Below are 25,410 nucleotides of genomic sequence, written 5' to 3' on the forward strand. Positions count from 1 at the left end.
CCAGAACCTTCCTCATGGCTGGCGTGTTAAGCTTTCTGGTGCCAGGCTAATATAGCCCTAACCCGAGGACTTTCATTCTCTAACTGCGGCGATGTGCAACGCTACGCTCATTAGGGTCAAATTGAAGAACTTTATCGCCTCAACGTAATAATGATGGGTTGTAGACTTGCGTACAACTTAATTGCCGACTTTCCGTTCGAAGTACAGATGAACTTGCAGCGACTGGCCGCAATCGCCCAATACTTAGCTGTAAAACTAGCGTCAGCTGCTAAAACCCGCCAGTGCTACCTCTGGGAGTCATAGATTGCGGCAACTAGCTTTCTCCTAGTATTACGAGATACGATACGCGATTGATTGGAGGTCTATGTGACGTCATACACTCCCGGCTTTGCCTCGCGAATCAGGCAGTGAGACTTCCGCGATTGCGCCTCGCAGTCCCATTGAAATGCAATGCTCGTACTTGTAAATCATGAACGTAGTTTATTTACAGTTCCTAAATATGTTGCTGTCAAGCCAATATCGGTGTCCCACTTTGGCTAAAGCAGCCGCCAAGCATCGGAAAAGACAACTGAAATAACATCAGTCATAACCTGCACGTCTCTCGTTGTAGTATCGCCGTTAATGTCAGAATCATGGCTATAGGATCAAGCTTTTAAAATTCTTCACAGATGTCAAGTAATTTATTCTCTAGAATTGTAAACGTGTTGTCGTTGCCATTTAGGTACGAATGGCGTTTCAGTATTTGTCGTTGGTCCGCAGTTAACTGGTCGATGACCGCTGAGGCGCCTGATTCATGAGTAATTTTTGCCAGCGCTGTAATCAGATTGCAGTAATGTGGACTGGGCAACTCTTTCGGTAATTGTTTCCCAAATGCGATTGTAGATGGACACACGAAATCCAATCGCGCAAACAAATTCAACCTCTCAACCCGGTAGACAGGTACCTGCAAACTGCGTTAGCCCAACGACCCGACATATGCTCTTTATTCTTACTCGACAGTCTTCGTGGTCAGCTGGCGAAGCCACAATTCCAATATCTTGCCGAACAAAGGCGTCAATGACATCGCGGCTACAGAGCATCCAGTTCGTTGGAGACAGAAGATGCAGAGCGGTTAGATTCTCAGAGGAGACGTACCCATCCGTCAGAATAGCCGCATATTTGTCAAACGTGGCCTAGCTTATTAGTCTATACAACAACAACCAGGATCAGAACTTACACTTTTAACGGCTAAAGGAGGAATAATGGGTATCAATTTTAGATCAGTTGCAAGATCAGAATAATCAGTGGGGGATTGATCAGTACACACTTTGATGTCTCTCTTGCCACTCACTTGACATCGATCGCTGTCCCTATTGATAACCTATTCGCAAGACCTGAATCAGACTCTACATTAATGAATGGCCTATTCACGTACCTTCCTCTTCAAGTCGAGCAAATACGGAGTCCTGGACGTCGCCATAACTCCATTCCAATGATCTTTCCGTTCTCGAACTGTCTAGGTTTAAGCGTGGATTTTCGATATATTCTCTTAGAAATGAGTGCGTACCAGGCATCAGCACAACGGCTACAAACCGACGAACGAAACGGCTAAGAGAATCTCTGAGCTCCATTGACCGAGAAATAATGCGCACTATTACAATTGCCGACAGATACGACAGCGCGACGTAGCTGGATGCAGCACAATCCGCGAACTCCACGCCAAAAGTTTGATCGAGCTGCATCATGGCATTTCGAATATCGTGCGGTGTTTGCGAAGATACTAGAGCAACATCAGTAGAGTTTCTGGCCGGGCTGTAGAGCCATTTCAAACGCAGCACAAACCTATACTCCTGATCTCGGCGTTCTCGCAGAGCATTGCAGTGAGCGTTTTGCAGACTGACATAATACTTGGCGCATTCCGAATAATAGAGATCAGAACTCGGCTCGTGCTGATAGACAGACCGTTGTAGTAATCGACATCGTCCAGAAAATACATTCGGTTATCGAATTTATCAAATATCTTGATTAAATGATTTGGCGATATGAACGCCTCGGTGCCATTTACGATGAGTATCTGTCGAACCATATTGGATCAATGAGATACCAACCCTCTCTCTTATAAATATATAAACTTGTCTTAGAATTCAGTGTTGCCACCGAAGCAGCTATCTGACTGATGATGTGCAGTTGTCCTAAATATGACATCATTCACAGAGAGGAAAGTCGGTCGAAGAGCCCATATGTGGCATTTCAAATCGGCCGAGTGCGTGCGGACCGCGCTTCCATGTCTGGAAGTGGCATATAGCAATTCCCAGTGTTATAAAATTTCCATTCTGCTTCCTTAAAGGTAATCACTAATGTCCGACATCTAGCTAAGTGGAAATGCGATATGCATATGCATTTGCTACCTAACTTCAGTAAACGTAGCCACAACCTCCCAGCAACGAACGTGCGGAAGCTAGCGGCTGTCAGTTCGTGGCCGTGTATGTGTAAATTGTCCCGAGGCAACACGATCCCCCCCCTACATACTCTCCAATTGCCAACGCCAGCGTACGTTCGGTCTATGATTTGCTTAACAGCTGAATAGGAGAAGTTTCCTCACAGGTCCTCCGTCAGCTGTACCAAGGATCTCATCGACCTCATCTCCTTGTCAGCAGCGCGGATAGCGGGGAGACACGTCGACCTCCTCTGCAGTTGGTTGTGATCCCACTTAATTTGATTGACAATTACTCTTGCGTTGACAGGAAAGTGTCAAGAAGGTTTTATTATGACTAGCTTGAAAACAATTCTGATAGCCTACCTGGTGGGAGGTGTGACGTTTATTCCACTTGTTGTGTTTGGGGTTATATACTACATCTACCAATCACTACCCGAAGTTGACGAGAATGGACAAATAATCGAGAGGAAAGAGGATCCGACCGAACCACCGTCCGAGGAGGACATACAGAGACAGAAGCTACTCGAGGAACAAGAAAATCAGAGAAAGATCGCCGAGGAGGCCCTCAAGGCAATCGAGGATCAGATAGAGATTGGGGTCGACGCGTATATGGCAGGATGGCTTACTGTGTCGCGCGAATTCCCTTTGAAAAGAACCAATGGTTGGTCTAGTGAAAAAAATACGACGCTGAATGAGACGGCATATACGTCGATCTATAAGCATCTCATGGATCGCAAGCAATCTGCGGCGATGTCATCGTCATCCCCAGATGTGAAAGCTAAGCCCAAACCAAAGAAGCACCCCGCCAATACATACTTTGCTATTTTAAGGTGTGTACGGATCGTCGATGCGTAACAGTGCAGCTTTAACACATAGCAGACATGGTAATTTGTTCTTGTACGACAGCCCTGAGCTGATGAACGTTCAACAAGTCATTGTGTTAGCAAATCATAATGTTTCTCTGTGGCCCCCAGATGTTCCTGATGGACAATTATTTATTCGCCGGCATGCAATCTGTCTGTCGCCGAAGAGAAGCAAGGTCCTTGTCGACGAATTGGAATCGATCCCGGGGCCACCAAAAAATGCTTATTTTCTATTCTCCGACAATTGCTCAGAGAAAGAGGACTTCTATTTCGCATTGCTTCGAGCTTGTAAGCGTCCAGTACGCCGAACATCTAACGGTGAGGGCCTCGGTGTAGGGCGGTACCCGAATCCGGATCCTGTTACCGACGCGTATCCTCTGCAGTACGAACAAGACGATATCATCCGCTTGATCCAGACTCTCCATTCATCCGACGCGCATATTCCGACCATGTGGTTAAATGCGTTACTGGGCCGATTGTTTCTCGCGTTGCACAAAACTGCTGTTTTTGAGGATTTTATCAAGAGCAGAATCGAAACCAAGCTGTCCCGTGTCAACAGGCCGTCATTTCTGGGTGATATCACTGTTGCGAAAGTCCATTCTGGTGGATCACCGCCATATTTCACGAATCCTCGGTTGAAGGAGCTGAAGTTAGTACCACAGGATGTCTGAAAGTGGCCGAGATTGACAGGTATATAGCAAGGACGGTCTTATGACATTGGCCGCAGACTTGAACTACGAGGGCGATTTTAGCGTTGACATCACGACAAAAGCGACTCTAAATTTCGGCTCGAGATTTAAAACGAGAGGTTAGTATTATAAGTAGGAAATGCGTACAATTCAGACACTGACTTTGTCCGCCTATGTAGAGGTCAGTCTTGTGCTGTCCGTTGCATTTAAAAGTTTGGAGGGGAGGGTCAATCTTACCATTAAGCCACCGCCATCGAATCGAATTTGGTACTGCTTCGAGTCTATGCCTAAAGTAAAGATAACCTTGTCTTACAATATTACATTGCGCGTCTAACGTTGTGGATTGCAGCTTCGTATGGTCATTGAGCCTGTTGTTAGTTCGCGACAGATTACGTACAGTATGGTTACAAGGGTTATTGAAAACCGAATCAATGATGCGGTATGATTTAGTGACGCCTACTATGTCCTGAAGAAGTTATTAATGGATTGTATAGCTTCGCGATTCGCTTGTTGCACCGTATATGGACGATCTAGCATTTTACGACACGGAGACAGAGCATTTTCGTGGCGGTCTCTGGGATCGCAAAGTCAGACAGACCACTCAAAAGGCTGACAATGTGGAAGAACCAGCATCGCCAATACCTGTGACATCTCCGGTTTCCGAGCCTCAGGATATTGATTTTAATATCCAGAGTGAATTGCGCCATCACCCGGACAATCTCAGCATATCTTCTAGTGTATCGGTTGATTCCGATCGCCGGAGTTTGTACGATGACACTACGTCAATAACGTCTCAGGAACTTAAGTATCGCAAGAGCGACATCTTTGGAGGTAGTGACGAAGAATCATTCAGACGGAAGCGTGTGTCGGGAGCTTTTTCAGCTGCTTCTGCTCCAGCTATTGTGGGTACGGACCGAGTGAATATAGTTGTTGTTGATGGGCAGGTAGTGACGAAGCACCAAGACAATACCGTCTCGCAATATTCCTCGCCATCCGGGTCGCCTTCTCATCGTTCATCAAGTCGGTCAAGTATTCGGTCTTCAGTCTCTAGGTCCGAAGGTGAAAGGGTTACTAATAACAGTCTTCCGAACAACGCTGCAGCTTCTAGTGACAATTTTAGCGCAGTTGATGACGACACTAAGAGCGTTACGAGTGTTGAGACGACCAAGGGCGGCAATCATCTGCGTTCCGAATCTGCTTCAACACGATCGTTTAGTATCGGCTTGGATAGTGGAGAGGAGCGTGTTTCTTTGTCGGAATCGGTCAAGAAGTGGAGTAACAAGTACTTTGCCTCAGCTAAGAAAAGCGTATCGGCTCGGATCAATACATCGTCCGGTATGAGCAGTAGTAATCCCACGATATTGAGAGAAGACCAGATTCAGAAGAAAATCATTGAGTCGAGACTAGCGCAAGCGGATGAGGTATTGATGAATGCTCCGCGACCACATACGTATCCTCCGGATGCGATTGTGTCTCCGGATCTGCCGGACTCTACGACTCAGTCAGCCGAAGAGTTAAATGAAGGACCCTCGATCTTTGCGGCCTCGCCGGCTCGCTACAATCCGACACTCACTTCTTCCAGCCAGTATGGACCAACGAAAATGCATATTCCTGGCTTGGTTGCGCATCCGCCATCGTCGTCAGGGACGATCAGCACACAAACGATTTCGCAGCCAATTCCACAGCCTCCGATTTCGCCAAATCGCAGGAAATTAACTTCTGAGAGTGGCGGCGACTCTCCTATCAGCTCCACCACAGCTGTGACTTCGACTAGCGTGTCACGCACGTCCTCACTTACTCTAACTGGTAATGCACCACCACCGCCGCCGCCTCCTCCTTCAATGGCACAATACAATCAGGCCCCCTCTGAACCGCGTCCGTACGCTCCACCATCTACATTGGCGCCTACAGAGCTTGTCATTGTGGCTCCAACTCCGTCCTCCGGTGCATCATCGCCAACTACATCGCCGCCTGCGACCCCATCAACGACATCAAGACCATCCAGCGGTAATTACGACGTCACGCGAACACAGTCGTACGCGAGACGTAAACCGCTCCGAAAGCCTCTCGGGATTCCGTCTACTGAGGGTGCTGATGACGCTGGACCCGCAACATCTACGATTACGAGTACTAATGTTGTCCAGACCACGAGTTCTCCGATGGCTGAAGAGCCCGAGTTGATCGATCTGTCAGAACGCAAACAGGAGCATGAATCAGAACTAGTACCCAGTGTGGAGGACTACAGTCCTACCCCATTCCCGCCCTCCAATGCAGGAACTGTAGTTGCGGCGACTTCGTCCTCACCTCCGCCGCCAGGACATGCCGAGCATTTCGATATGCCGCCGGTTAGTTTTGTTGATTTGGTTGACGAGGGGAATAGCTTCGGCTTAGGAACATTCGATTTCAACAACACTCTTCCCGATTATAGTTCTAGTCCGACTAATTCGTCTAGTGTGGGGTCGTCGTCATGGATGGAGAGAGGCGGGAACATGTCAGATACTGTCGACGCCAAGACGAACGCCTTATCGGCTACTGAGGAGACGTCGGCGGCGTCGGCGGCGTCGTCGTCGTCGTCGTCGTCGTCGTCAGGTACCGTTGCTCGGGAAAATATTCTGCCCGATGTCGGTGAGCTGTCTGACTTACCGATCGGCGATACTGGGGATGCATCGACAGTAGAGCCGTCGGGACTCAAGGCACTAAGCGAGGATGCTGAGCGTGGGACAGCGCAAGGGACTGCTGAATGGTTGTCGTCAGGTTAAGAATCGCTTATAATTTATAATTTAGTGTGTATTGTATAACTGGGCAGTATTAGGTTTATGAGCTTCGTAATTCCTTGTTTTTGAATTGCTTGTTGTTCGTTGAGTTTAAGGCATGGTGGCGATATATGGTGTTTTTGAAGTTCTACTTTAGGATGTATTATAATTATTTAGAAAGCTCGCAAAAGTCGAATTGTGAATCATCACTTGAACTCGAAGTCTCGTAGTTGTTAAACGGACGAATCTCTTTTGGAGAAATCACGTCACCGTCGGTGTTAGACTGCAAATGTACTGGTCACCGCAGGCTTTAATGCAGCACTCAAGATGTGCACAGTCCAACTTAGTTAAAAATGTTGGATTTATGTGCGAGACACGAATCTTTAAGCAGGTGTCTCTGAACCAGTCGTAATGTGCGCAAAACCACTCTCTTGGGTCAGCGTGACTTCTGGAGCTGTCTTGAGAAAAGGCCGGTCCGACATTGCCAAACTGCATTTGACAACCTTTGTTTCCGAGGTTACCGAAAGCTTTTTCTTGCACGAAACTTCTTGTAAGTTACCTGGGAATGCCTTTACCCAAAGCACAGGCAAGCCGCACCGCCCCGTTGAAGCTGTCCACCCGGCCATTGCTTTGTTGAAGTACGCACAACTTATGAACTAGACTGATTATTCGATCCTATGATCCCTCATCATTAGTGGTTTTACTTTACCGATCTGAGGGGCGAGCTTGCTTTGGGGTATGTTGCCCGGCAGCGTTTCTCAAACGATTAATCTGACCTTGACGTTCCGTCACTGTCTGGCCTACTTGGATGGTTGTCTGTTAGCCAGTCAAAGTAGTGCAGAGTGTCGTTCGTGGTATGCTTGCCGTTAAATAACTAGTGCTGTGGATCCTATCATGTGTGAATACCACAATGGGACGTGCCGTAATCATCGCAGAACGGCCTGGCTCAGCAGGCCCGACGTAATATTGCTTTGGATTCATTCACCGCCCGTTTAATTTCGAAGCTTCCTTCTTATCGGTCGAGCTCTTCACTTTAACTGTCAACTTTGCTCATGCCCACAACCGTCAACTAGGCACGCACTTGCAGTGATGTCGAAAGGCAAAATAGGCGTGACCGCACCTTCCATCGGAAGGCGTGGATTCCTCACTCTTCTGGCGAACACCGTTTCATTTAGTGTAAGTGGTAGCTATCTCTGGATACGTGTGACGTGCTGGCTGACAATACTTGGTTATTTAGGAGGATAGCCTGCTTCCGCTAGCGATATCCACTTGTTCTGGATCCGAGCCTAGGGTAAAACGGTTTTCAAATTCGCTGGTAAGTAAAGTGATTATTTGTAACTACTTTACTAACCGAATATTAGACTGGTGACAAGGAACTTATGCTTGAGGTAATATCCTCGGATATTACTCTTATACAGTTTCGAGAGTACTGATAACTGTTCCAGTATGTTCAACCGAAATCCCGAAAACGACGCGAAAGGATTCGACTCATGATTTTTGATTTTCTGAAGCGAACATATGTAAGCCATGTGATTAATATTTCCGCTGATGCTAACTGCCGTTCGTAGTTTCCGTCTCAGTCCACCGTTCCGCGCCCGGAGACCCAGGAATCTGTCAGAAACCATGATCGAGGACCAAAATTCGGTGCTTTCTGCCGGCCCTTTGGGCGGACGTCTGTCTGGAATGTAAGTTACTACATTGCATCCACAGCATTGTTCTAATATTTGCCGAGTCCAGCAAACGCCAAAAGCCGGACCGCCGAGACCAACGTCTTGCCACGTTTTTCACGCTACGAAGGCGACAGTACGCTTCGTCTGTACAGCCCATGCAAGGACCGACTGAACTGCAGACTGAAGATGTTGTAATCGCCTCTAGGCCCACATTAGGGACAATGGTTGCTGTCTCAAGCTTGGGCACAGAGAAGTCAGGGGAAACGTCCGTGCAACCAGCATCTCCCTCGTCTGATGTCTCTCCTGATATACATGCATCTCGTACGTTTAGCCTTGCGCATGATCTTGAGCACATAACTGCCAGCACATATACCGTCAAAGATGTGAGATTCCATCCTACGAGAGCGCAATCGAAGCCATACGCCTTTAGCGGTGTGTTCAACGTCACAACTCGATCTCGATCGTCAAGTGTCGCCAGTGCCGAAGTTGACTCTACATCATCGCCATTTACCATGACGGATGAATCTGACGAGAATACCCAAGGTGGCAGCAATTTGCGGCCAGAATCTGTCGCAGGGTCGAATGGATCTTACCCAAGTTTCTCGACTGACCGAAATGTAGAGAGCGCCATTCATGGTGATTCCATTGTTTTATTGCCTACAGAGGATATATTTCAGAAATCCGTGACAAATTCTGCCGCCGCTTCAATCAACTTCATGTCCATCAGTCATTTGCGTGGATCGTCGCCGGAGATTGATGGTTTTGCTGGAGAGAATGCACTTGACTTTTCTTCTGATGACGAACTCTCAAATGAAAATACGTTGCAGAGTATAGAAAATATACCCGTATCATATAGGCATACGCCAATGCTTCGCAGGAAGAGCGAATACGAGAGTCCCGTTTCCCCGCTCTCGCCGGAGACGTACTATACGCCAGTATCCAACAGCTCGATCCGATCCTCCGAGGCAGAATTCTCACCACGAGCCGTCACTGCGAACGCTCAATCTCAGCAACTATACAATCTCGTCCGACAATCAATCGTAGTAGCTGACATCTCCTTGACATCTGACACGGAAGACCACTCGATACTCCACGATTGCGAGAGTGATAAAGGGAACGACGACACGAATGGGCATAATATGCTAAGAGAGTCATCCTTTCAAACAAGCCTGTTCAGTGATTTGGATCCGAACATTCTTGATTTGCGAGCGCTTATCCGTGAGGATAAAAAATTTGGTGGTGACGATCATGACGCAGTGGCGACAACCGCAAGAGTCTTCGAAGACGCATACGATGTTGCCAGGCGAATGAAACCCAACCGAAGACTTTCTGAATGTCGGGAGCACATTACACAGCGGGAACTGGATGTACAGCGGCCGCAATCCCATGGAGCACCGCGACGGAGGGAAAGCCTGCAGAGGTTGGTCCACACGTTGGATCTACGCGCTCAGGAGGAGGATGTATCCATGGCATTCGAAGACATATCATTGTCTCCGCACACTGAGACTGAAAAGGACAATACATCTGTTGAAACAATCACTCAGACGGTCGACTGGCAATCATCAAGAGCGAGTGTATATTTCAAGCATAAAGTCTACAACATGGTGTCCTCGTTCGCCAGAGTGAGGAATCGTCATTCAGTATCAACTTATAATTCTGTTACGAGCAGTCAGGTAGACGTTAGGGACAATGAAGAAGAGGACGAAATGTTACCCTACCGTGTCGTTAACCAAATTCGTCAAGATGTTGGTCAAAATATGATATTCCTGACTGACCACGATCACACAAATCTAGGAGTAATTTGCGCACGATGCATGGAAGAATCGCGATATTTTGAGACTGTCAACGTTAAATTCAGGGCATCAGTGCGCAAGTTGAGAAGCGAAAATGCAAAGAAGGGAATGGCTGTCACACAGGAGGACCTGGATATTGTAGCTTCTCTGGCAAGGTCTGAAGCCCAGATGGATATGCTAAGTTTATATTAGACCGATTCAAGGCGCGTCCCTGAGCTTTATAACTTATAGACTTTTTAAACGTGAAATTATTTGGAATTCGATTCTGCCTACTGTATGCAACGGGCTCTCTGTATGGCTTGTGTCCATTAAGGAAGTATTCATGGCTCATATTTCCTTTTGAATAAAATAATTACACTACGAGACGAATGTGACAAAAAATACTACTCATGAAACCCTCGACGAAACAAAGTCCATATGAATGAACTTGCGAAAATTGTACAAAACCAACAAGACATAAAATGGCAATGAATGATGATAGAATATTGGCATTTACAGGAGTTTCTAACCCTTCCTTCTATCGGTCGTTCTCTGCCATCCTAAGGTAATCGCACTGTGTAGTCGTCGCCACTCTGTGTAATATATCGAACCCACGGCAAGCTCGGATACTGAAGTTTAGGTTCAATGATCTTCAAATACCGAACTTGAATACCTGACGTCGTGAAGTACGGAATCTCAAATTTCACGCTAATCGGTCTTTTCTTGCGATCAGGATCGGTTTCTTTCACACTCGGCAATCCCAGCTCAGCTCGCATTGTGAATTCCTTGCCGCCACCAAAATGTTTGATTTTCCACACAATAGCCGACTTCTCCGGCGCGTAGTGAACGGTACCGACCGTAGTTCGGAATTTCGGCGTATCAGCATCATCGGGGACGGGGATCATGATTTCGACATTATTCGCGGTCGACCGTCGCTTGAACTGAGCGCGCGCGTTGATGGCAAACTCGACTCTGGAGCCAGCATGCATCTGTACGGCGCAATCAACCCAAATCAATGGTTTGACTTGCGTATTCAGGCGGTAACTCATCAGCTCAAATTCGCCGTCTGGCGGGATGAATGAAATAGTTCGGTCATTCTCGAATCTGGACAAACGCACACACTGGTGGAACTTGACGTCCTCCATCTCGATAGATTTACCCCGGGACGAGCGGCCGCTGTTTTCAAACATCACGCGGTCATTGAGACCGAGACGTAGTTCTGGCATTCCGGAAAGGTAGCATTTAAGCTTGATTGAACCGAGAATTTCGCTCCTTAGAACCGCACCAGTCGAGCTCACCTATTCCAATTGTTAGATCTGATGCCCGTGGCCCAGGAATTTGTAGAACCTACCAATAGGTTGACCGATTCAATAACATCCAGGAACACCTCGTTCTTTCTGTACCGGATTCCCTCTGAACGCCATGAAACAGCATTTGTGACTGCGATTGGAGGACGCGGTTGAACTTCTAACTGATGGCTCTGTTGCGTGATGTATCTGCATGAATTTCACAGGTCAGCGATATGTTCATGGCCATGTAAAAAAATGCGTACTCCTTTAGAATCTTGGTTTCTGTGGTTTGTGGATATCCAAAATCCATCAATTCGTCCAATAATTCGTAAATAATTACAAAATTGTCACGAATCGATTCTTCTTCTAATTCCTTGAAATACTCTGTAAGAACCTGCCCGTATGAGTTAGCCTGCGTTGTCATCTACCGGACAGTATGAATCGTTGGGATAAGAACTGCAATTTACCTGAACAACTTTGTGCAAAAATAGTAATATTTCGGCCGCATTTGAATTGCGCTTGGTAAGCGCCAAGATGTATAGATTGCTGTGTCTGATGTAGAGATACTACGCAGGAGTCAGAAGAGATATAATTGGTTTGCAAGCACACCGCTTCATTCCATCAATGTGGCAGTTGCCATCTCCATCGACACATTTATAGCCAACACTAATTAAAAGAATAACTCACGTTTATGCCTTCGTGCGAAAAACATGGTGGAACTACAGAGCTTTCTTCCTCTGCGTCGAGTAACAGGATCGGGAACTTGTCCACTGCCGACATAGGGACATCCCCTCGGTAGTTCCGCGATAACAGGGGCTTACCCTTCAAATCGAGAAAAAAGATCGCCGACGCCATAGTAGAATGTACTGATATGGACCTTGACTGCTGTTGGCGATGAAATTGCAAAACCGGGGGAGTACGGCGGAACACGTCCTTATTATCGTGTCTCCGTCAAAATCAACTCTGCTCAGCCAATTCAGTGTCGGTACGCGCCGAATTATATGCAACGTAGACCGAAGAATATGCCGAGTGATTGATTCCACTAGTTGTTTTGTAAGCCGCGCAACTGCGCATTGTGTGTCGGGGAGGTCGCGCTGAGTTAACCCTGAGTAACTGCCGCGTCTGGCGGCGCGGCGACAACTGAGTTCGCCAGCGACATCACCAACTCGTCGTTCAGTAATAACTGACGCCACGAAGGAGCAACAGTATTCTCCAACAAAGGGATATTTATGTCTATCTAATTTTCGATCTTGTGGTTCTTGGAAGCTTTGCCACAGCGAACTACAATGTCGGACAATGATATTTCAGGATCCCCTGGCGTAGCCGAGGAAGAACACGATACGCACAACTATGAAGGAGATGGCGACAAACCAAACTACGAGAAGACCTCAGGCACTTCTGAGGATAACTCGGTGGCAGAGTCCGATGAAGATACTACAAAACTTGACAAGTGGAAAAGTCGAGCATCTACAGAAGGCTATGATGACGAGGCGGAAACGAGTTCTTCTGATCTGACACGGAAACGTCCGCACCAGATTGAAGATGGTGACGACGATGAAGCTCCTCCATTACCACCGGGACCGCCTCCACCAACTGCTGAAAAAGCGCCCGAAGAGGAACCTTGGGAGTCTATATGGGATCCTAATACTGAGGCATTCTATTACTACAATCACATCACCGAGGAAACTACTTGGGAAAAACCGACGTCTCTTCGGCTAGAAAGCAGCAACAAGAGCAACATAGATAAAAATAAGCCTAGTGCAGAGAACGGCTACGCTGCGAGAGGGTTTTTTAATCGGTTTACGGGAAAATGGCAGCCATACCGCGCTCCGTCCGATGGCGATGGCGATGTCTACGGCGACGACGATAACGACGACAGCATCACGCCGGGAGAGATTGTTCCATTTCAGGAGTTTTCGGGCGAGAACAAGGCTAAAAGGCAATTAAACGCATATTTCGACGTTGACCTGGCAGCGAATATGCACGATGGCCGGAGTTTAAGGACAGAGCGACAACAGCAAAAGCTCTCAAAGAAGCAGCTTCAGCAATTCAAGAAGAAGAAGCAAGAGAAGAAAGAACGAAATAAGAGGGCGTGGTTGCTAGCAGATTAACGTCTGCATGAGTGTCGCCGGTTACCGCCGTTTTATCAAGCTGTTACGGTACACTCTGGCATTGGGCTTTCTTTATTGTGCGTCTTTGGTCCCTGTATTATAGTTATAAATCAATGAAAGCTCTTGGTTCGTCGGCGCTGACAAGTCCTTGGTGAGGATATGACGCTGGTACATAGTATATTGAGATAGGCTACGAGACTTTGATTCCTCCTGGTTACCAAGTGAGGATTTGAACCCCCCTCCCCCCGCGCCCGTTGATCGGATTTCGCATTTCTGAATCGACTCGTCATCGTAGTCTGGTGTTGCAAAATCGCAAACGCATTGTAGTTATCGATTGTAGATATTGGCAATGACGTCATCACCGTTGCTCCCAAATGCTGCAAGAATTTTCTGCCGTTAAATGTGGGTCTGTTCATTACGACTAAAACGAAACACTATGCCTCGCGAATTAACAGAAGACGAGATTGATAATCTTATATATAGCGCTCGAGTAGATGATTTAGATACCTTGAAACTAACTATCGAAAGTCTGAGCAGCGAGCTGAATCAATCTGAGTCTCATGTGCTGCTTCAAGCAGTTGATCCATATTCCAAGAGCTCGCCACTGCATATGGCATGTGCCAATGGCCACTTAGGTACTTTTACTCTTCATTAGCCGACGTTTTAGGCCGCTATAATTATTGGATAAGTCACTAACCAGCTATTCTACAGATATCGTTGAATATATTCTTTCCAAGTTCTCGTCCAGGATATCAGACTCCAACCCCTCTATCGTCAAGTTGAAAAATGATTCAGGAAACACGCCTTTGCATTGGGCCTGTTTGAACGGGCACCAAAGAATTATCGAGAAGTTGTGTGACAGTGGCGCGGACCCGTTTGAGAAAAACCTTGCTGGCCAGGATTGTTTCTTCCAAGCTGAGAACAATGAGAAACTGGACGTAGTAGATTATCTTCTACAGCGGTATCAGGAGGTTTTGTATGAGGAAGAAGATACGAAGACTGAACAGATAGATACAGAGACATTAGCGCATGCGCCGTCAGAGAGCCATCATGAGGAACGTGAGCCAGAGACAAACGCAATGGAAAGCTAGAAAAGTTGGACGTGCAGGAGAATGGAACATACGATATTGTACATATAAAATGTTATAGCACAGTTTATGGGACGGAAACTGTAATAGCCGCTTTATCAATGCCAGCACAGACGACAGCATCGGCACATTCCCGTGCTACGCACATCTACACACGCAATAAAGAATCCTACAATAGAGACCAAAGAAATAAACGCCTTAAAGCCATACAACACCGGGCGATACAACCATATGAACGAGGCCAAATATACACAAAAGCATTGCTGACATACGCACACCATAAACTGGCATTTCTGCCAATGCTAAGACACTGCTAATGAACCGTGACATCCAAGCTATTCCTGAATTTCTGCATATACACAGTGCATTACAGTCCAAGAGTCTTGCGCACATTTGACTTGACAATCCTATTGTACTCGGCACGATCGTTTCTCCACACTTTACAAGCATCGATGTTGGCACCGCTCTCATCATTAGGCTCTGCAACATGTCAGTATCTGAGAACCATGTGTGACTTGACTGCTGAGAGTGAATTACTTACCAGCCAGCATGCTCATCACACTGATTAGAATTTTCTCGACAGACTGAATCGGACTCCACCTTTCAGACGCAGATTCGTACATATTTGGGTCATCCCCGGGAGCATGCAGGATAGAGATGCACACGGTACCGTCCTTATACACTAAATATATCCAGTTAGACAACTTATTCGATAAGGCGCGTCGATGATGATCTTACCATTTGGATGGAATATCTCGCACGTGAACTTCATAGTTGGAGGACTTAAGGGATAATCCTAACGTAGTTTAGTCCCAATTTATATTACACAATGGCGCTATCCAGAAAGCTCAAGCATGAAACATTACCCACGTACCTTCGGAAAGGTGAGTGTAGCTGGGAACACGCCACCTTCGAATGGAGTATCCTCCGGTCCTTGAATCAAACACTCCCATTCAAAGAAATTACTAACAGGTTCCAATTAGTAGTCGTCAATTACCTTGCAATCTGTCACCTTATCTCCATACTCTTCGTCAATGGGACCAGCCGAGATGCCATCTGGCGCTTCATTGATCAATTGCTTATACTCGGTCATGAGCCGCCGAACAGCAGTATTATTTCGAGAATTCTGCGACTTGTACATGCTTGCCAGCTAATTTCACAATTCTCAAACCTCTAATGCAATCCAACTTTTGTATATGGACTGATGAACTTGTTCGTGCTTGGAGCTAAAGTGTCTGTTGAACTCACCCGAGCTGACTGCGTTCTCGTCAGCCTTCCCCATCTCAGCCACGTCGAGGCGCCACTGCTGCGCTCGATGTCAACTTGCGTTACCCCTGAATTAACGATAATTAACAGTTCTAATCCATGCAGCAACTACCATTTATACAAGAACTTATTCTTTCCATGACTGTCACTATGCTATGTACATTAAAACAATGTTCCATCGCTTCTGATCGCGATCGGAGGACCCTTAGTTTCCGGTCGTTTCTGCGACGCAATTTCGCGACCTCCTTTCCAAGATCCGGCTTCAAGCAACTGTGCCAAAATTAACTCGTCTTGACTTCCAGCAATACCAAGCTTTTCGTTTACGGCTGGAAGGAGAAGGTCGAGTAACCCAACAGTGAGAGCACGCCATTCAACAATTACGTCCTCATCCGGAAGGAACACGGGTACTTCTTCATTATCTTGCCCGAACTCTGAGTTATTTGCCATTCCCAGTTTATAAATCTCAGGCTTTAATGCTAAGACACCTGTGTCGACAAACAAACCGCCGTTTCGGTACTCTGGCAACCCAGTTTGCAATTCCTTGCCGACAAAATAAATACCGCCGTACACTTCCAGAGGGGCTAACAGAGAATAGCAAAGCCACTGGCTCAGCTTATGGAATGGCACAATCTTCTCCCACTCTTCACCGTCTTGAGGCATAGATGAACATGGCCACGCGTCACCGAGTGAGACTCCATTCAGGGCGGTTCGACCTTTGGGCCATATTGGGTTGAGACCTGTCATAATCACGTCCCAAACTACCGCAACTGATACCGAGTTCTTACCGTCCGCACCACGAGCGGTAGACTTCTCAAGCAAATACTCTGTATTCTGTATAAGCACATCTTTAGAACACGGATAATTGGAGACTTACTGAGCATATTTCCGGGTCGACCTTCAGGTCCAAAGTATTTCGCTCCTTCTTCTAACGCACATCCTAGACTCTGCAACAGCTCCGCTCGACCTTCTATGCCTTCCAAAGGGTTTTCGGATGAATGTTGTAATGCACTGGAAATCGTACTAGCCGTTATAGCTTTCAGTGCTGTAGAATCAACTTGGAAGCGGTTCGATGGGTTCGAAGACAGGAGGCCATTCTTGAACATGTAGAGACTCGCAACTGCCAACCCCTCGCTGCGTCCGTACACACCGGCCGCGTTTCCAGGCTCTCTAAAAACCCATTTGTTTCCTGCGCCAGCATCGAGTAGCACGGAAACCAAAAATAAGTCAACCAATCGCTTCGCAATCTCTGTCTCGTCTATCATTGACCACGAGTCCACAAGTTGTCGAATGCGAGGCACGCTGCCGACGTCAAAGTGTTGCCACCTACCGTGAGGCGGAATCTTGCTGTAATTCGGAGCAAAGTCGCGCTTGATAATATTTGCAACGAATTCGACAGCCTTATCAAATTTTGCGAAGTCGACAGTGAAGTTGGATAGCCCATTGACTTTTGCTTTCTCCATCACAAGTCGTGTTCTCTCGCGAATAGCGGGCAGAGTTCGTAGATAGGCCGCTGTATCGGTCATTTTCATTTCAAATGTGCTGCGGCCGGCTTGGTGTTACGGTGCCGCAATAAGTATCAGACGAAAGTCTAGGGATTCAAGACGTGCGACTCGACATTACTCGATGACTGAATCATCAGCCGCTGGAGACACGTGTTGTTGAAATGTCCCAATTAATTAGCCTAACCCTGAGCCGCGGCGGGGGATTAAGACTGTTCTCCGAAGAACAGCCGGACCTCGACTGACCAAATTTATCGGCCGTAACAATTTCGTTTAGTGCTGTTGTTAGTATTAACCAGAATGTCACTTCCCGATAACGTTCATGTATCCACTCATCCACTGCTACAGGCGTTGATATCACAGCTCCGCTCCGCGTCGACCGGGTCCAACAAGACACGAGCGTTAACGGCATCGATAGCTTCAATCCTGGCCGTAGAAGCTCTTAACCATAATACATTTTCTGCCGTTCCTGAAGGACTTGACGTCACTCCTCTTCGGGAGCAATATAATGTGGCAGGGATATCGCCATCTAACGTCGTACTCGTGCCGATTCTCAGATCCGGACTCTCCATGATCGACTCCTTCCTGAATGTGCTTCCATTCGAGAGTGTGCCGATACACTACCTTGGTCTCTTTAGAGATAAAACGACGCTTTCCCCAATTGAATACTACAATAAGCTGCCAGTATTAAAAGATGGTGAATCAATTGACGTGGCGATTGTACTAGATCCCGTCGTCGCAACTGGTAGGTTCCATGGTAGTGTTCTAGTCATGCTATCTCTCTAACTGATATGATAGGTGGCACGGCCTCAGCCGTGATCCAGTCCTTAAGGTAGTCTACTTTGATAACTGCGTAGGAGAAAACATAGGCTGAAGTTCTGACGCATGTTTAGAGAATGGGGTGCTAAGAAGGTTGTCTTCGTGTCGATTGTCGTATCTGAGGAGGGTGCCACGAGAGCTGCGACCGAGTGGCCAGAAGGAGTCGAGATTTACTGTGCAGCTGTCGATGCCGTCATTTCGTCGAATGGATATATTATACCTGGGTACGTGGTCACTCTCAGTCAAATAAGTACAAGAACTAATGGTTTGAAAGTGTTGGAGATATTGGCGATCGGTTGAATCACACGCACTAGAATTACACATCATTGCAAAGTATTCCTTTGTTGATATCGTGCATGGCGTCTAATGCCTGTACCATATGTATCATAATGATTATCTATCCTAGCTAGAATTAATGTTGTGGAAATAAAGCAATTACTTTTATATAGCCGGTCCACCAAATCGAAAAGCTAATTTAACACTTCTTTTACTTCCGCCGTCTTCGTCGACCTCCAGCGACATTGGACGCTTCGCCCACCACCTTACCATCGTCGAGCACCTTCTTCTTAACGCCACCCTGCACAGATCTCTTTGCAAGTTCCTCTGTCCCGGTCGTTGTTTTAGGTTGTCTTGATTCCTTCGCATTACCGTTGCGCTCGCCTTCCGCTGGAAACTTGATATAACGTCCAACGGATAAATCCCACAACCAGATAGGTAATCGGAAGAGCATTGTCTTCCTCCACGTCGCCAACTCAACATCATTCACATCAAGTAAATACTCTTCATTACTTTCACTGTCCACAATCCAGACGGTACCATCAGGATAAACCATAAAGACTTTGCCATTCTCGTACATAATCTTTCGCTTCGAGGAATCTGCTGGCGGGAAACCGTTTGGCCAGGCCTGAGCTTTGCATTCTGAAATATACCGTTGCATACGCGCGCGTTCATTGTTTGCTGTGATATTTTGGATAACATAATGTGCACCGCTGCTGATTAAGTACAGAAAAATTAGGACGGTGAAAAGACCGGGACGGAATCGCTGGACCAAGTCAGTTCTCACAATGCTTCGGGATTATCAAAGCGGTGCGTAACGTACAGCGTAGTAGTATCCAGTTCCTTTCCACCGAGGGAATCCCTTCTGAAGGAAGAAGTCATATCGGTCCTTTTCGGGCCCACGAAGGATGTTGGCGATGAGTCCAAGCCGGGCAAATCGATCCGTGGCTTCTTTAGAAGGATTCTTATCAGGATGCAATTGCCTTGACCGCTTGCGATATCTGAAGCAAAGCGTTGACGTTAGTCTCTCCTATCTATGTAATAGGCTACAGACTGCACTTGCGCTTTGGTTATCTGATCACTAGTGGATCCGGGCCCATTCTCTAGCTCCAGAAACGCTGCAAATCAATTGTTAGCAAAAGTACATCCTCTACAGTATGGAATCGCCAACTAGGGACGCAATATGGTATCAGCAACACTCACAGTAAAACGTGATCCCTTTCCCTTCATGTTTCTCGAGTTCCTCTTTAAGCCTAAAAATCTCATGGTCCTTCTCACTCCACGCCGCAACAAACACCGTGGAGCACAAAATTGTGAGCACCAAAAACACGATTGCCAACCTCATACTTTCACCGCGTAACTGCTCACAACACAGATAAAGTCGATCGCGAGCCAGTGGTTGAGTGTTAGTGGTTGAGTGTTTGAAAGCCCATGCCACAAACCGAGACATCAACCAAATTTAAAGTTACTTACCCGGCACTTGCGATTGGGAGTTAGTGACCTGGTCTTCCTCCTTCGCATAGAAGTCGATTTATCATTTGCTTACAGGACGCCGCCTTTGCCAAGTCAATTTCGATCGTATTGCTCTTATAAGTTGAAAGAAAGAAGCATTAGTGTCCAAAATGACGACGCCGGCAGTGGTGTGCATCGGCATGGCCGGTATGTTTGATTTTACAAATCTTTACCCGGGTGGACTACAATTACGAATTGGTAAGACAGTATTAACACGTAACGAATAGGTTCTGGAAAGACTACGTTTATGCAGCGATTAAATTCTTATTTACATGCTCATGATATGCCGCCTTACATCGTGAACCTGGATCCAGCGGTATTGAATGTTCCGTTTAGCGCTAATATTGATATTCGAGACTCGGTGAATTATAAGGAAGTTATGAAGCAGTGCGTATTTTCTGATCTAGAGAGGTTTATATTTGGCAAGGTAGCTAATAAGCGAAGGTACAATCTCGGACCCAATGGTGCGATCATCACTTCTCTCAATTTGTTCGCGACCAAGATAGATCAAGTGTTGGGCATTGTTGAACAGCGAGCAAAGTCAGTATCACATATCCTTGTTGACACTCCTGGCCAAATAGAATGCTTTGTATGGTATGCTTAGGAATCGTACTCTACGTATGTGACATGGAACTAAATTGAATCGAAGGTCCGCTTCGGGAGCTATTCTACTAGACGCCCTGGCGTCAGCGATACCGACAGTTATCGCATACATAGTTGACACTCCGCGAACGACGTCGCCGGCGACATTTATGTCTAATATGCTATACGCTTGTTCGATTTTATACAAGACGAAGCTGCCATTGGTCATAGTATTCAATAAGACTGATGTCGCCGACGCATCGTTTGCGACAGAATGGATGACTGATTTTGAGAGTTTTCAAGCCGCGCTGAAGGATTTGGACGACGACGAAAACAATCCTGAAGGAGGAAGCGGGTATATGAATTCTCTTATGAACTCTATGAGTTTGGTATTGGAGGAGTTTTATCGGCACTTGGATGTTGTCAGCGTCTCGGCATACACCGGTGCTGGAATGGACGATTTCTTGCAGGCGATAGATCGTAAGGTGGAAGAATTCAATACGGACTACAAAGCGGAAATGGAACGGATAATCCGAGAGCGAGAAAAGGAAAAGGAAGCAGAGAGACAACGAAATTTGAATAGGTTGATGAAGGATATGGGAATCAAGGATCATGCAAAGCCGACGACTAAGAATGAGCCAGCTCAGACGATCTCAGACGCTGAAGAGGAGGACGATGAGGATGAGTTTGCAGACCAATTTGTTAATGAAGAAGATGCGGAGGGAATATTGGACCCTGATTATGAGGAGCAAGATGACTCGAACGAGGAAATGTGATACGTTATCCATGTATATTACTTTGTAAATATCCGATATAGGGAACTAAATATGCTGTTCAGACGGGTTCTATATTCGTCCCCTTCCATTTATGTTTTATCTCGTTAGTGTCTGAATTGGGACGTGGTGTCAATGTCAGGGTTTACTGAGCATGTTGGGCAATTTCTATTACCACTTCCTCTCAAAATTCGGAAGCATGTAAAAGCCTTTAAATTCATATTTCCTCTGTTCATTATACCTAAGTATATAGTGGATAATTTTGTTAACTGAGTTTATGATATTTGTCTGCCGAGCTCGGGAGCAGGGAACACTAAACCATACGGGACAATTAATAAGGGGCGCAGCCGCCAGAAGAGAAAGGGAACAGACCGCATACCCGTAGATTCGCGTCCCAAGGTTGCGATACGGTGGTGCCACAGACGAAAGTTTACACCTCGTGCGCTGCGGACGTGTGGGGCCGCTGTGCTGTGGTCGTTAATCGGAAGGACTTACAGCACCAAACTTGAACCCATAAGAGATGCTGCTCTTGCTCGCAGACTTTTCAGACTGATAACCGTTGTACAGTCGTTCTCTACGAATGAACTGTGATATAGTATCTCTATTCATAGAGACAACTGATGTCACTAGTGGTGAAGTTGTCAACTTAAGAGACTGACAATTTTAAGGTCTTTTGTAACCCGTGCAGTCAACCCGTCAACGCTCATGAACAGCTACGCATGATTAACATGAACCATAATAGCCTGAGTTCTGTATGTGCAACACGGGCAAGGTCTCCGCGATGGAAATTTCACCGAACAAACAGAATTCACTTACTTTCAACATCGTGCCTACTTCGCTCAAAGAGATTGCAATCTTTCGGACAGCTTGAGGTGAATGACGCGGCGATACACGCGCTCTGCCAGGTGGTCTGGACACTTGAAACTCGAAAGTATCCACCATTGATCCCTCGCCATTCTATTGTTGCTTCCTGAGTAGTCCCATTGTGTCAAGCCCTACCTCTCCACGGCTGTAGCCGATCGCGACGCAGACCCGAGCTGCCGACCATTACATCTGGTTAACTCCAGCCGCCGCCATATGTTATTCTCTTCATGATCGATGATGTCAGAGGCTGGTGCGCCGCACCAAACCCAAACTCTAGTGCGGCTCAGGGCTCTCAGCGATGCTCCGTGTCTCGCTCCGAAAATTTCGGCACTAGCAGCACCTGCAGTGCTACATGCGCCGCAACCTCAATAAGAATCGGCGATTTTGCCACAAATCTTACAAAGAGAGTGCACACGGAGGAATTTCGGAGACATCCACAATGGAAGAGGCTATCCCTGAAGTTCGCGACGTCTGGTTGCCTTTTTCGGCTTAGTAGTTCTTTTTCCTAACCGCCAATCGAGCTAATTCGCAGTCTGAAGCTGGCCGGATGGTCTCGCAATATCGCAGTTAACAAACAGTAAACGGGTAGAAAGAGGTCACAACTCGGTAAGTCAGAACTCGCCCGTTGTTGCGAACTGTGTGGTTATCTTAGATGTCGAGGGCGCCAGCTTAGCAGGTGAGCGGCACAGTTAAGTTACGCTCGTCAGCGCTCCGAAAATGTCGGCCTCCGTGAACTGCTCCAGACTTCCTCCGAGGTCGTTGCGGCCCGCTGAGTCTTCTCTGCGAACTGCTTCTTAATATATAATGGATTCGCTGGCCCTTGCTGTTCTGCTGCTCCCTGTCTGCATTCACGGTTCAATTGCCTGGTACTGAAGTTCGCATCCCACTATACCTGCCTCCATCGCACCTCCTTGTATACCCACTCGCACCATGTCGGCAAATGACTGTACAGATGAAAAGCAGCTTGACTCGTCAAGTGCGTCGACCATCGTGGACTCTCCTACCTCGACAGACAAGCCGGAAAGCCACCCTATAGTGGAGAAGGATTTCGCTAGAGAGAGCTTATCAAAGCGGCCCAGCGAGGATCCCGACATCAATTTCCCGTTCAATACGGAAGATGCCAATCGTGCCGAATTCCCCCAGGAATACGAGACCGAGACCAGTACTGGTCTTGTTCCAGCGTCTACAGTTCCTAGTCATCATGGTCTTGCAAAGACTGAGACCAGCCATTCGCTATATCGCACCGAAACAGCGGAGACACTTGAGACTCAATTGTCGCGCCAAGCCACAGCAGACATTAACTTCCCGTTCGCAACTGAGATCTCAGATCGCGCGGAATTCCCTGATGAGTACACTGCCGAGACGGCGACCGGCTTGGTTCCCGTGAAATCTATCAGGTCGTTCCGCCGCATCCCCACAGCGCCAACCATTCCTGAATTAGAGAAGGGTGAGGAGGAGATTGAGTATGTTACGTTTAAGATCGCTGATCCTGAAAATCCAATGGTAAGTTTAAATCTACGAGACGGATTGACTCAGCTTGGACCGCTAACATTGACTAAGAACTGGAATAATTATTTCAAGTGGTATGTTACCTTGATAGTCTCGCTACTTGTTATCGCTGTCGCTTTTGGTTCTTCTTGTGTTACGGGCGGCCTTGGACTGGTTGAAGAAAAGTATCACGTCAGCTTGGAGGTGTCAATTTTGACATGCTCCGTCATGGTAGTCGGCTTTGCTGTTGGCCCTTTGGCCTGGTCGCCTTTGTCAGAGCAGTTTGGTAGACGCCCAATCTACTTCATATCTTTGCTTCTGTACACAATTTTCAACATTCCATGTGCCTTGTCACCAAACATTGGTGGCTTGATTGTCTGCCGATTTTTGTGTGGCGTTTTCTCTAGTTCTGGCCTTGTGCTCGCCGGTGGTACCATTGCTGATATCTGGCCAATGGCTCATCGTGGTAACGCTATTGCATATTTTGCAGCAGCTCCTTATTGCGGACCCGTTTTTGGCCCCCTTATTGGAGGTTGGATCAATATCGGCTCCCACAGATTGGACCTTATCTTTTGGGTTAATATGGCATTTGCTGGTGCCATGTTCATCATCATTTCTGTCATTCCCGAAACGTAAGTCATCTTGCCGACGATTGCAATTGTACAGTTTGCTAACCGAGATTTAGCTACGCTCCTGTCATATTGAAGCGCCGTGCAGTGCGTCTACGCAAAGAGACTGGTAATCCAAATATCATGACTGAGCAGGAGCGATTAAAGGCTCCACTTTCGGAGATCATTCGAACCGTCTTGGTCCGCCCAGTCATGTTGATCATGACTGAGCCTGTTTTGGATCTCATGAACATGTACATTGTCTTGATTTACTCGCTTTTATATGCTTTCTTTTTCGCGTACCCAGTTATTTTCCAGGACCTATACAATTACAATGACGGTTTGATTGGTCTTATGTTTATTCCAATTTTGATTGGTGCAATGTTCGCGCTTGTCACGACTCCGATCTTGGAGAAGATGTACACCAAGACCATTTCGCGTCGTCCCCCAACTCCCGAGGACAGGTTAATCGGCTCTATGATCGGTGCTCCTTTCGTTCCCATCGCGTTGTTTATTCTCGGTGCCACGTCGTACAAACACATCATCTGGGTTGGTCCGTCGTCGTCTGGCTTGGCCTTCGGTTACGGAATGGTTTTGATATATTTCTCGGTCAACAACTACATTATTGATTCCTACGAGAAGTGCGCAGCGTCGGCATTAGCAGCCAAAGTATTTACACGATCCGCCGGCGGCGCTGCGTTTCCACTCTTCACCACTCAGATGTACCACAGACTTGGCTTACAATGGGCTAGTTGGCTACTTGCGTTCATTAGTCTTGCTATGGTTGCCATTCCATTCGGCTTCTATAGGTACGGTGCCTACCTCAGATCGATCTGGGGTAATAGCGCAAAGTATGCAAACGACGCGAATTAAGGTGACTTTGCATTATTGCATATTGCATCTTTTATCTTATATACAACTCATCCCTATCGTCACTGATCCGCATGGTCATTGCTTTGCATGAGGTGAGGTATAGACAAGCCATTATCAACATTACTGAGGATTTAGGAGTTTGTGTGCTTGGTATTTTTGAGGTCTTACTAGACTCTATATTTTGCTTCGGGTTGTGCAT

General features: G+C 46.8%; 12 protein-coding genes across 12 annotated transcripts; 7 read left to right on the forward strand and 5 right to left on the reverse strand.

The window, feature by feature from the left end:
* Window positions 1-226: 226 nt before the first annotated feature.
* On the reverse strand, window positions 227-2,065 carry POJ06DRAFT_301617 (uncharacterized protein; the record flags this gene model as incomplete). The annotated part of the gene is made up of 6 exons (XM_056190739.1): window positions 227-943; window positions 993-1,172; window positions 1,217-1,360; window positions 1,415-1,491; window positions 1,547-1,759; window positions 1,822-2,065. 6 exons carry the CDS (start codon window positions 2,063-2,065, stop codon window positions 653-655), a joined length of 1,149 nt encoding a protein of 382 aa, XP_056043198.1. The 3' UTR covers window positions 227-652.
* Window positions 2,066-2,656: 591 nt separating this feature from the next.
* Window positions 2,657-6,930, forward strand: POJ06DRAFT_116016 (uncharacterized protein). The gene is made up of 6 exons (XM_056184156.1): window positions 2,657-3,246; window positions 3,296-3,928; window positions 3,978-4,087; window positions 4,148-4,260; window positions 4,318-4,407; window positions 4,463-6,930. Exons 1-6 carry the CDS (start codon window positions 2,747-2,749, stop codon window positions 6,725-6,727), a joined length of 3,711 nt encoding a protein of 1,236 aa, XP_056043199.1. The 5' UTR covers window positions 2,657-2,746; the 3' UTR covers window positions 6,728-6,930.
* A 666-nt stretch (window positions 6,931-7,596) lies between these two features.
* Window positions 7,597-10,550, forward strand: POJ06DRAFT_116018 (uncharacterized protein). The gene is made up of 6 exons (XM_056184157.1): window positions 7,597-7,897; window positions 7,959-8,036; window positions 8,083-8,109; window positions 8,167-8,241; window positions 8,290-8,406; window positions 8,454-10,550. The coding sequence occupies exons 1-6, from the start codon at window positions 7,811-7,813 to the stop codon at window positions 10,374-10,376; spliced, it is 2,307 nt and encodes a 768-aa protein (XP_056043200.1). The 5' UTR covers window positions 7,597-7,810; the 3' UTR covers window positions 10,377-10,550.
* POJ06DRAFT_254400 (Mu homology domain-containing protein) lies at window positions 10,515-12,521 on the reverse strand. The gene is made up of 5 exons (XM_056187772.1): window positions 12,140-12,521; window positions 11,920-12,018; window positions 11,716-11,846; window positions 11,515-11,659; window positions 10,515-11,461 (listed from the first exon to the last, which is right to left on the reverse strand). The coding sequence occupies exons 1-5, from the start codon at window positions 12,305-12,307 to the stop codon at window positions 10,724-10,726; spliced, it is 1,281 nt and encodes a 426-aa protein (XP_056043201.1). The 5' UTR covers window positions 12,308-12,521; the 3' UTR covers window positions 10,515-10,723.
* A 102-nt stretch (window positions 12,522-12,623) lies between these two features.
* POJ06DRAFT_254401 (uncharacterized protein) lies at window positions 12,624-13,722 on the forward strand. The gene has a single exon (XM_056187773.1). The coding sequence runs from the start codon at window positions 12,739-12,741 to the stop codon at window positions 13,561-13,563; it is 825 nt and encodes a 274-aa protein (XP_056043202.1). The 5' UTR covers window positions 12,624-12,738; the 3' UTR covers window positions 13,564-13,722.
* Window positions 13,723-13,999: 277 nt separating this feature from the next.
* Window positions 14,000-14,654, forward strand: POJ06DRAFT_238516 (ankyrin repeat-containing domain protein; the record flags this gene model as incomplete). The annotated part of the gene is made up of 2 exons (XM_056185996.1): window positions 14,000-14,198; window positions 14,275-14,654. The coding sequence occupies 2 exons, from the start codon at window positions 14,000-14,002 to the stop codon at window positions 14,652-14,654; spliced, it is 579 nt and encodes a 192-aa protein (XP_056043203.1).
* A 242-nt stretch (window positions 14,655-14,896) lies between these two features.
* Window positions 14,897-15,904, reverse strand: POJ06DRAFT_116155 (ubiquitin-conjugating enzyme/RWD-like protein). The gene is made up of 5 exons (XM_056184161.1): window positions 15,677-15,904; window positions 15,526-15,616; window positions 15,390-15,447; window positions 15,193-15,333; window positions 14,897-15,131 (listed from the first exon to the last, which is right to left on the reverse strand). The coding sequence occupies exons 1-5, from the start codon at window positions 15,790-15,792 to the stop codon at window positions 15,019-15,021; spliced, it is 519 nt and encodes a 172-aa protein (XP_056043204.1). The 5' UTR covers window positions 15,793-15,904; the 3' UTR covers window positions 14,897-15,018.
* POJ06DRAFT_116079 (uncharacterized protein) lies at window positions 15,894-17,581 on the reverse strand. The gene is made up of 2 exons (XM_056184158.1): window positions 16,792-17,581; window positions 15,894-16,741 (listed from the first exon to the last, which is right to left on the reverse strand). The coding sequence occupies exons 1-2, from the start codon at window positions 17,444-17,446 to the stop codon at window positions 16,080-16,082; spliced, it is 1,317 nt and encodes a 438-aa protein (XP_056043205.1). The 5' UTR covers window positions 17,447-17,581; the 3' UTR covers window positions 15,894-16,079.
* A 23-nt stretch (window positions 17,582-17,604) lies between these two features.
* POJ06DRAFT_116090 (uracil phosphoribosyltransferase-domain-containing protein) lies at window positions 17,605-18,636 on the forward strand. The gene is made up of 4 exons (XM_056184159.1): window positions 17,605-18,161; window positions 18,215-18,248; window positions 18,310-18,459; window positions 18,510-18,636. Exons 1-4 carry the CDS (start codon window positions 17,717-17,719, stop codon window positions 18,547-18,549), a joined length of 669 nt encoding a protein of 222 aa, XP_056043206.1. The 5' UTR covers window positions 17,605-17,716; the 3' UTR covers window positions 18,550-18,636.
* Window positions 18,463-19,925, reverse strand: POJ06DRAFT_116094 (uncharacterized protein). The gene is made up of 4 exons (XM_056184160.1): window positions 19,715-19,925; window positions 19,575-19,629; window positions 19,335-19,512; window positions 18,463-19,277 (listed from the first exon to the last, which is right to left on the reverse strand). Exons 1-4 carry the CDS (start codon window positions 19,854-19,856, stop codon window positions 18,723-18,725), a joined length of 930 nt encoding a protein of 309 aa, XP_056043207.1. The 5' UTR covers window positions 19,857-19,925; the 3' UTR covers window positions 18,463-18,722.
* Window positions 19,926-20,038: 113 nt separating this feature from the next.
* POJ06DRAFT_116264 (uncharacterized protein) lies at window positions 20,039-21,847 on the forward strand. Its single transcript, XM_056184162.1, has 4 exons — window positions 20,039-20,170; window positions 20,251-20,410; window positions 20,468-20,617; window positions 20,673-21,847. The coding sequence occupies exons 1-4, from the start codon at window positions 20,134-20,136 to the stop codon at window positions 21,379-21,381; spliced, it is 1,056 nt and encodes a 351-aa protein (XP_056043208.1). The 5' UTR covers window positions 20,039-20,133; the 3' UTR covers window positions 21,382-21,847.
* A 1,325-nt stretch (window positions 21,848-23,172) lies between these two features.
* Window positions 23,173-25,211, forward strand: POJ06DRAFT_281901 (major facilitator superfamily domain-containing protein; the record flags this gene model as incomplete). Its single annotated transcript, XM_056189981.1, has 4 exons — window positions 23,173-23,213; window positions 23,322-23,745; window positions 23,803-24,362; window positions 24,416-25,211. The coding sequence occupies 4 exons, from the start codon at window positions 23,173-23,175 to the stop codon at window positions 25,209-25,211; spliced, it is 1,821 nt and encodes a 606-aa protein (XP_056043209.1).
* Window positions 25,212-25,410: the final 199 nt, after the last annotated feature.

Source organism: Lipomyces tetrasporus (assembly GCF_029532465.1).
Source record: "Lipomyces tetrasporus strain NRRL Y-64009 chromosome Unknown POJ06scaffold_6, whole genome shotgun sequence".
Taxonomy (NCBI): Eukaryota; Fungi; Ascomycota; class Lipomycetes; order Lipomycetales; family Lipomycetaceae; genus Lipomyces; species Lipomyces tetrasporus.

Excerpts from the sequence above, each read along its gene's own strand:
- POJ06DRAFT_254401 (XM_056187773.1), top strand. The coding sequence starts at position 12,739 with ATGTCGGACAATGATATTTCAGGATCCCCTGGCGTAGCCGAGGAAGAA.
- POJ06DRAFT_116090 (XM_056184159.1), top strand. The coding sequence starts at position 17,717 with ATGTCACTTCCCGATAACGTTCATGTATCCACTCATCCACTGCTACAG. Across the intron at positions 18,162-18,214 it reads AGATCCCGTCGTCGCAACTG|GTGGCACGGCCTCAGCCGTG; the intron begins GTAGGTTCCATG and ends CTGATATGATAG. Across the intron at positions 18,249-18,309 it reads GCCGTGATCCAGTCCTTAAG|AGAATGGGGTGCTAAGAAGG; the intron begins GTAGTCTACTTT and ends ACGCATGTTTAG.
- POJ06DRAFT_116018 (XM_056184157.1), top strand. The coding sequence starts at position 7,811 with ATGTCGAAAGGCAAAATAGGCGTGACCGCACCTTCCATCGGAAGGCGT. Across the intron at positions 8,037-8,082 it reads AACGGTTTTCAAATTCGCTG|ACTGGTGACAAGGAACTTAT; the intron begins GTAAGTAAAGTG and ends ACCGAATATTAG. Across the intron at positions 8,242-8,289 it reads ATTTTCTGAAGCGAACATAT|TTTCCGTCTCAGTCCACCGT; the intron begins GTAAGCCATGTG and ends TGCCGTTCGTAG.
- POJ06DRAFT_116094 (XM_056184160.1), bottom strand. The coding sequence starts at position 19,856 with ATGAGGTTGGCAATCGTGTTTTTGGTGCTCACAATTTTGTGCTCCACG. Across the intron at positions 19,630-19,714 it reads GAAAGGGATCACGTTTTACT|CGTTTCTGGAGCTAGAGAAT; the intron begins GTGAGTGTTGCT and ends ATTGATTTGCAG. Across the intron at positions 19,513-19,574 it reads AGTGATCAGATAACCAAAGC|ATATCGCAAGCGGTCAAGGC; the intron begins GCAAGTGCAGTC and ends GCTTTGCTTCAG.
- POJ06DRAFT_116155 (XM_056184161.1), bottom strand. The coding sequence starts at position 15,792 with ATGTACAAGTCGCAGAATTCTCGAAATAATACTGCTGTTCGGCGGCTC. Across the intron at positions 15,617-15,676 it reads GCTGGTCCCATTGACGAAGA|TAATTTCTTTGAATGGGAGT; the intron begins GTATGGAGATAA and ends GGAACCTGTTAG. Across the intron at positions 15,334-15,389 it reads CGAGATATTCCATCCAAATG|TGTATAAGGACGGTACCGTG; the intron begins GTAAGATCATCA and ends GGATATATTTAG.
- POJ06DRAFT_254400 (XM_056187772.1), bottom strand. The coding sequence starts at position 12,307 with ATGGCGTCGGCGATCTTTTTTCTCGATTTGAAGGGTAAGCCCCTGTTA. Across the intron at positions 12,019-12,139 it reads TTTCGCACGAAGGCATAAAC|TATCTCTACATCAGACACAG; the intron begins GTGAGTTATTCT and ends ACTCCTGCGTAG. Across the intron at positions 11,462-11,514 it reads TTGAATCGGTCAACCTATTG|GTGAGCTCGACTGGTGCGGT; the intron begins GTAGGTTCTACA and ends CAATTGGAATAG.
- POJ06DRAFT_116264 (XM_056184162.1), top strand. The coding sequence starts at position 20,134 with ATGACGACGCCGGCAGTGGTGTGCATCGGCATGGCCG. Across the intron at positions 20,171-20,250 it reads GGTGTGCATCGGCATGGCCG|GTTCTGGAAAGACTACGTTT; the intron begins GTATGTTTGATT and ends CGTAACGAATAG. Across the intron at positions 20,411-20,467 it reads TATAAGGAAGTTATGAAGCA|GTACAATCTCGGACCCAATG; the intron begins GTGCGTATTTTC and ends TAATAAGCGAAG.
- POJ06DRAFT_116079 (XM_056184158.1), bottom strand. The coding sequence starts at position 17,446 with ATGAAAATGACCGATACAGCGGCCTATCTACGAACTCTGCCCGCTATT. Across the intron at positions 16,742-16,791 it reads TCGACCCGGAAATATGCTCA|AGTATTTGCTTGAGAAGTCT; the intron begins GTAAGTCTCCAA and ends TACAGAATACAG.
- POJ06DRAFT_116016 (XM_056184156.1), top strand. The coding sequence starts at position 2,747 with ATGACTAGCTTGAAAACAATTCTGATAGCCTACCTGGTGGGAGGTGTG. Across the intron at positions 3,929-3,977 it reads CCTCGGTTGAAGGAGCTGAA|CAAGGACGGTCTTATGACAT; the intron begins GTTAGTACCACA and ends ACAGGTATATAG. Across the intron at positions 4,261-4,317 it reads GCTTCGAGTCTATGCCTAAA|CTTCGTATGGTCATTGAGCC; the intron begins GTAAAGATAACC and ends TGTGGATTGCAG.